The sequence below is a fragment of the Monodelphis domestica genome, chromosome 5 (genome assembly GCF_027887165.1).
Source record: "Monodelphis domestica isolate mMonDom1 chromosome 5, mMonDom1.pri, whole genome shotgun sequence".
Classification (NCBI taxonomy): domain Eukaryota; kingdom Metazoa; phylum Chordata; class Mammalia; order Didelphimorphia; family Didelphidae; genus Monodelphis; species Monodelphis domestica.
Window position 1 is genome coordinate 217236521 of NC_077231.1, and position 7807 is coordinate 217244327.

The 7807-nt window shown below is 39.8% G+C and overlaps 1 protein-coding gene across 1 annotated transcript; it reads right to left on the reverse strand.

The window, feature by feature from the left end:
- Positions 1-346: 346 nt before the first annotated feature.
- On the reverse strand, positions 347-4745 carry LOC100010059 (trypsin). Its single transcript, XM_001362189.3, has 5 exons — positions 4693-4745; positions 3593-3755; positions 1961-2214; positions 1197-1333; positions 347-611 (listed from the first exon to the last, which is right to left on the reverse strand). The coding sequence occupies exons 1-5, from the start codon at positions 4730-4732 to the stop codon at positions 462-464; spliced, it is 744 nt and encodes a 247-aa protein (XP_001362226.1). The 5' UTR covers positions 4733-4745; the 3' UTR covers positions 347-461.
- Positions 4746-7807: the final 3062 nt, after the last annotated feature.

The window sequence follows — 7807 nt, forward strand, 5'->3', positions numbered from 1 at the left end:
ACTCAGGCACAAACTTTTAGTGGTAATGTAAAACAACTTATTCTATGTGTGGGGTCACAATTTTTTTCACAAAGGATTTCAAAGGTTAGAGAAGTTATTTTATGAAATTCTGGCAGAATAGTGATTGAAAGTAGAATTAGGAAATAAAGAATGTTCTCTTTTGAAAAACCAACCTTTTCTAATCCCATGGATGATGCCCGCTCTTCTGTGAAGAGGGTTCCAAAAAATGTAGTGTTTAGGTAAGCTCTAGGCTTTTCCAACCTATTCATCTCAAACTGTATCCATAGAAGTATCAGGAAAGGATAAGTAACCTAGGGGCAAGGACTCTACTGAGACAAAGTACAGAACAAATTCTTTATTTAGATCCAGTTTCTACACTTGTGGTTAGTAGATGAAGTGCCCTATATCTTTTGGAATTACAGGAGAATTAGGCAAAGAGAAGCAACCATGGAGGAAGCAGCTTAGTTGTTTGCAATGGTTGTCTTAATCCAGTCCACGTAGTTGCAGACCTTGGTGTAGACCCCAGGTTTTCCTTTCTGGGCACAGCCATAACCCCAGGAGACAATGCCTTGGAGTTCTCCATTGCAGACCACAGGGCCACCAGAGTCACCCTAGAATTGAAAAATTGAAAAGTTCAAAGTTTTCCTTAAGTCCATAATTGGAAATAGAGCCCAGAGACGAACATTTCCCCAGGCAGATCCATAAGACACAGTTAGCTTGACATTTGTTCCTAAATAATGTTTTCCTGGAAATCTGGCCTTCTCTTTAATGCTTCTTTCCCTTCCAATCTCAATGTCTCCTGGCTCTTCCTCATAGTCTTGTCTGTGCCCCCAGGAAGCACTCAGGGAATCTCAGGGGTAGAGATGACTTAAAGGAATTTTTGCCATTCTGTCTTTCTCTCCAAAGTATCCCATCTGCCGCATTCTTCTCTAAGACCACATTAGGTGAACCACAAAGCCTGCTCTTTCTGATCTCCACAATCATGTAGCCATTTTAGAAGGAAAATATCTAGTGTTCCCAATCCCCAAGGGATCTGTCCATCTCACTCCACCCAACTCCAACTCACCCACTCAACCCAAACTCAAGAGGTTTTTCCAATTTGAACCTTCCTAGATTGGTGTTAAAGTATTAAAGTATGGAAAGGAAGGAAAGGAAGAGTCTGAGCTGAGCCAAGAGGGAATGGAACAGAAACTGACCTGGCAGGAATCCTTTCCACCCTCCAAATAGCCCAAGCAGATCATGTTGTTGGTGATCTGTCCAGGATAGGCATTTCGGCAGGAGCTGTCAGAAAGCACGGGGGCTTTCAGACACTGAAGCAGATCTGGGTAGTTGGCTGTTTGGAATAAAGATGACCATGGTCATATATTTTCTGTGGTATACCTGGAAACCCTTCAACTAATAGGTTTTTCTCTTCCTTCTCTGTTCCCTTTTCAAGATTAATGTGAGAAATGCCTGATTCAACCTTGACTTATGTTGGTCTCAGATCTATGTGGTCATGTCAGTGAAGAGTTTGATAGATGTTGGTGATCCTAAGACCCTTAATTGACAGTTCTGTGAGAGACTATAGTCTTAAGCAGACAGCATCATTTAGGTTCTGATCTCCCCTTTCAGAAACCAATCAGTCACATACTATGGTGACTTTTTAACCTCCCTTCAAGTCTCCCTGCCCTTGCTAATGTTCATGTTTCCATGCTTCCATGCTATGTAGTCCTAAATCTTCTGTGTGTTTCTGGTCCTTCTACCTGAAACATTATGCAATTTACTGCAACCCAATAGGAAATCCTAGAAATGGGAGAGAGTGAGTGTGTGTGTGTGTGTGCGTGTGTGTGTGTGTGTGTGTGTGTGTGTGTGTGTGTGTGTGTGTGTGTGTTGGGGCAGGGGATCAGAGATGAGAGCTGGACTATTTGACTTCTAATGCTCTTTTCCTTTTCGAAGAGTCAGAGGTTAGCTTGTCACTTACAGCCAGAACTCAAGGTGTTTCCCCAGCCAGAGATGAGACATGAAGTGCCAGTGGCAGCACAGGAGGTGGGCAGGGTGATGGAAGACACTCTGGAGTTTAGGGTGGCAGGCGTTTTCAGTTTAATCAGCATGATGTCATTGTCGATGGTGTAAGAATTGTAATTAGGATGGCGGATCACCTTCGCTGAATCAATGAACTGCTCATTACCTTCCAGAACTTCAATGTTGTGCTCTCCCAGTCTCACCTGGATTCGACTGGATGGACAAAAATGATCACTCTTTAGCAATCCAATCTCCATTTTTCTCTTCTCTTTCTCAGCATATCAGTTAACTTAGTCTGTTCCATGCAAACCAATCCCATTCACTATCTTCTTCATATTCCAATTCCATCCCTTTTATTGTTCATTTCTATAGTCTAACCCACATCTAGCCAGGTATTTAGCCTACCAAATATAGTTCTCTATTGGAACTCCTGTCCTCACATATTCCTTTCCCAAACAACCCCCCAATTAGAATGCTGAGACAGACAGAGAGAGAGAGAGACAGAGACAGAGAGAGAGAGAGAGAGAGAGAGAGAGAGAGAGAGACAGAGACAGAGACAGAGACAGAGACAGAGACAGAGACAGAGAGAGACAGAGACAGAGACAGAGACAGAGAGAGAAAGAGAGAGACAGAGAGAGACAGAGAGAGAAAGAGAGAGACAGAGAGAGAGAGAAAGAGAGACACAGAGAGAGAGACAGAGAGAGACAGAGAGAGACAGAGAGAGAGAGAGAGAGAGAGAGAGAGAGAGAGAGAGAGAGACAGAGAGAGAGAGAGAAAAGAGGATCGTCTTGAAAATTCCCAAAGTTCTGTCACTCATCTAAACTCTCTTAAACTCACCATGTTCTACTCTCTCTACCATAGTAGAGACTTTGCTATCTGAATTAGGAATAGGGGCTGGGGTCATATCTGCTTTTGTTTGTTTGTTTCCAGCTCTCTATTCCCCTCAATATCAAAAACATACAATTGACTAAGATCCTGCATCAGCATTGGTGAATGTTTTTGAGTGCAACTTCAAACTGCCTGTGAGTCCCCTGCATTACCCCAAACAGCATAGGTACTCGCATTGGGTAGCTGGACAGAGAGCCAGGGCTTTCCAACAATGTCATTGGGTGCTTTGGAGAGGGAGAACTGAGAAGCTCTCTGCATGCTGCCCCGGCACCCATGCCACAGCTTCACCAATATGGTCCTACAGGAAATATCTTGTGAAATACCCCCAAATTGAGGAATTCTTTGTTATCTGACCTAAGCATCCGACAAGGAGAGTCAAGAATGCAATTATAATTGCTTAGTTTTCATTTTCATATCAGCAATTTCATTTCCCTCAATTGCTCAAAGTTTTGGAGAGTCTTACATGGTAGATGGTATTTTTTTCTTTGCTCATTTTATCTCCACCCCTTTACTTTCCATATGCACAGACATAACCCATTGATAGCTATTCCAGCTTTGGAAAATGAGAACCCTCAAATAAATCCCTCAGGGTATCTACCTAATCTACCTGGAAATTCTTTGGACATTTCCCAGCCCTGAGTGGAATTTGTAGGTTCCATATGATCACTGGGCTTGTCTTAGATATGAATTATTAGTTACTTACGATTTGTAACAATGAGCAGCTGACACCACCCACTGTGAATTGATGAGAGAACCACCACAGAAATGGTAACCAGCATTCAGAGACACCTGGTAGGGGACTGAGTTAGCTGCACAAGTGTAGCCTCCAACAATCTTGTCATCATCATCACCGGTGGGGAAAGCAACTAGGGACAGAATGAGATAAAAATTCCCAGTTCATTGGGACCTCATGAAATTTATTCTAGAAATTTCCAGAAAGTCTTCTAAGATCTATCAGAGAAAGGCTAACAATATTGTTTTTCCCTTAGAGAAGTAGCATAATATAATAGAAAGAGCATTGACTTTGTAACCAAAAAACCCAGTTTCATATCTGATGCTTAAAAGCAAACAAACCCTTACTTTCCCTATTAGAATCCATTTTTGTACTGATTCTAAGACGGAGCTGGAAAGGCTAGGCAATGGACGTTAAGTGCCTTCCCCAGGGTCACATAGCTAGGAAAGGTCTGATGTTAGATTTGAACCCAGGATCTCCCATCTCCAGGCCTGGTTCTCTACCTAGTTGCCCCCAATGTCTGATGCTCTTCATCTGTATGACCTTGGTCAAGTCACTTTATATTCCTGGACTTCTATTTCCTAATTTGGATTATTAGACACTTTGCCTAGATGGGATCTGAGACATCTTTTAGACTTTAAATTTATGATTCATACATAATTACAAGGAAGTATCTTGCCTATTGCCCATAATAACTTTTAATCATACCTATATTTATTACTCAAAAAACACTGACCCACAGCTACCTCATACAACTCATACATCTCTTCCCTATTTTTAAAGGTCAATTAAAGTTTGAGCCTTTTCCAAATATTCTATTCAGTTCATATCCATCTCCCTCTTTGGCATAGCAGAAATAGCTTGAATCACACAATTTGTTTATTATTCACATGCTATCCTTAATACTTTCCTATTATTTCCCTGTGTTAGCCTTGTATCTTCAGTTAGATAATGAACTCTTTGAAGAGAAGGACTTGGAGTTACTAATCTTTTTTCTTTTATTCCATATAGCAGCCAAGGTCTTGAGAAAACTCAATAAATAAATTTTTGATTGAACAGGAGAAACTCACCAGCAGCCCCTAGAAGGGCAAGGAAGATGATAGCCTTCATGGTTGTCCTATGGATCTCGGCAAGGCAAGTAGAATCTAGGGTTCCCAACCCCTGCTATTTATCCCCCAAGACTTGGCACTCAACACTTCCAGAGAACAGGAAGAATGACTCAATGGAAAGTTTAGAAATCCAAATTTAGAATTACATTCTAACTGGCTTGAAAGTTAATCAAACATTGAAATTAATTGATAATCCCTCTCCCTAGGACTCTGAAAGTTCCAAGAATTGGTGTATATCCACCTGGATCAGGTTTCCTCCCATAACAAAAAGTTCTGATTAGAATGCAAGGTAGAGTCCCAGGTGTTCTTCTTCCCATACAGAATTATTAATCATTTGACTTCCCCATTCCTAAACTTTTGATCCTAAGTGGTCCTATGATCCACATGCCCTCTCTAGCAAACCTTCTCTAACACGCATCCTCAATTATATGTGTCTGAATATTGGCTCTGTTTTGTGTAATATAATGTGTCTCTGCACATGCATTTTTATATGTTTATATATCTCAAGCTTAAGATATGACATTTTGTCAGCATGGGTATTCTTTCCAAGTACTGGAATCTCATGATAATTTAATAGGGAAATATTCAGGTTACTTTATCTGGATTTTTATTAATGTATTGGATGAAAAATATATCATGATATGTGTATGGAAAAGAAATGTGGTCTAGATAATACCATATTTAAATGGATTTAGAAGTGATGGAATGGCTAGAATTAAAGAGCAGTCAGTGTGAGTTCACTGTGAATTTAGAAAAAGGTTTCCAGTGACTTGGATAAAAGGATAGACTTAATACATAAAATTTTGCAAATAAGAAAAGTTGAAGGGGATCTCTCATATTAGAAGGAACATTTAGGTTGCAAAATGATTTTGACAAGCTCCAATATTGAATTGAATCAAAATTCACAACTGGTCTTAAAAATTACTCTACAAATATCAAAGGAGTCAAATATAGGAATTATAAGTTTGTGTGAAGAAAAGCTAGAAGGTTGGGCTTGAAGAATGCATTAACAAGAGGTATGATATTCTAGTTAGGAAAAAAACCAACAAAACAAGAAGGCAATCTTATTTTACATTTAGAAAGGAAGAATAGAAAGGAAATTACATTTGTCCTGTATTGTGCCCTGGTCAGATCATAGCCGGAGTGTTGTGACCACTTCAGGGGATTAGAGTTTGTATGGAGTTCTTATCACATAAAGATGGGTTGAAAGAAGAGGTGATGTTTACCCCAAAAGAGAAGCATCGGGGAGAAGCTGGTGACTCAGTGGGTTGAGAGCCAGGCACAGCGGCAGGAGGATCTGGGTTCAAATCTAGGATCAGATACTTCTGAGCTGTGTGACCCCAGGCAACTCATTTAACCTTCATTGCCTAGCCCTGACCTCTCTTGGGCCAGTATCAATTTCAGAAGAAGCACTGGGGAACATGATAGCTGTCTTCAAGCATTTGAAGGGACTTTTGAAAGGATTGAAGGGTTTGGCTTCAGAGAACACAACTAGAAACAATAGGTATAAGCTGGGAAAAAATAAATTGAGGCTTGTTATACTTAGTACTGTATTTATTTTTGGTGTAATAGGACTTAGAAAACAGCTGTCCACTGATGGGTAAGCAACTCTCCAAATCTCCTCCACTGAATCCCTGGAGAATGTTGCTTCTCTCATTGCTAAAGGAGGAGAAGAGGGGAAGGAGCCACAAAAGAGAAGATCACATGAAACAGGTGGTTAAATAAGGAGGGGATATAAGTGTGAGCAGGCAGGGGGGCTGCTTACACTGTCCCCTCACCCCGATATCTCAGGACAGCATCATTGTTTCTACTAGGTTAAGCTAAACTGGAAACACCAAGAGAAGGGCCTTTGCTCCCCCTACTTTGCCTGTCTTGAGAATGGGTTTCTGGTAGTGGCCTCTGCAGAGGATAGAGGAATGAGAATGTAGGACAGGAGAGCTTGTGGTTGCCATGGAAGAAGCAGCTGAGCAATAAGAAGCATATCAAGGCAGATCTGAATTTTTCTGAATTCACCCATTGGGCAGATCCATGTTGGGAATTCCATTTTCCCTTTTCCTTCTCCCTCCTCAGAAGGAGATATGTTGATTCCAAAGCTCTTTACTGTTTCTTTATGTAATCACACACATGTCTATTTCATATATATCTCTATAAACATTTAATGAGCACTTACCATGTGCCAAGCATATGCTACCTGTTACAGCCCAAAGATGGGACACAAAAAGAGGCAAAAGTACTCTCATGTAGCTTACTTAAACTGTGCATAAACATGTACACACATGTGTAATTGTGTGTATATATAAGCAGTGTATTTGTATAGACATAATATGCATATGCCATATTTCTTAGTGCTTATCAAAATGCCTGACACATAGTAGGGACTTAATAAATACTTGTTGACTGGGGCCATCTAGGTAGCTCATTGGACTGAGAGCCAGGTCTAGAGATGGGATGTCCTGTGTTCAAATCTGAATTCAGATACTTCCTTGCTTTGTGACCTTGGAAAAGTGACTTAACTTCCATCTCCTGGCCCTTACTGGTCGTCTGCCTTGGAACTAATGTACCATGCTGATACTAACATGAAAGGTAAGTGTTTTTTAAATAAATAAGCAAATATACACACACACACACACATATATATACTAACTAACCATCCTGCCTTCAATAATACAAGGCTATGTTTTCATATTTCCTCATTAATTACTATATTTCATTATCTTTGATTAAAACATCTCAGAGTTCCTACTTCAGTTTTTAAAACATTAAATATCACTTATTAATCATTATTTCCTATAATAATTGAGGATGTTGGATATTATATACTGAGTTGGAAAAATCTCTTTCCTCATAAGCAGTAGATTTTATTTCTACATAACCAAAATCCTAATCTAGGATTAAATCAAAGTTGAATGGGCAGACTATACATTTATTAATGACGTAATCAATAACAATTCATAACTAAAATAATTTTTAGTACTGTTGTTAATAACTATCATTTATATAGTTTTTTTGTGTTGGTAAAGTGCTTAGTATGTATTATCTGATTTGATCCTCATGACAACCATGTGAGGTAGGGGGG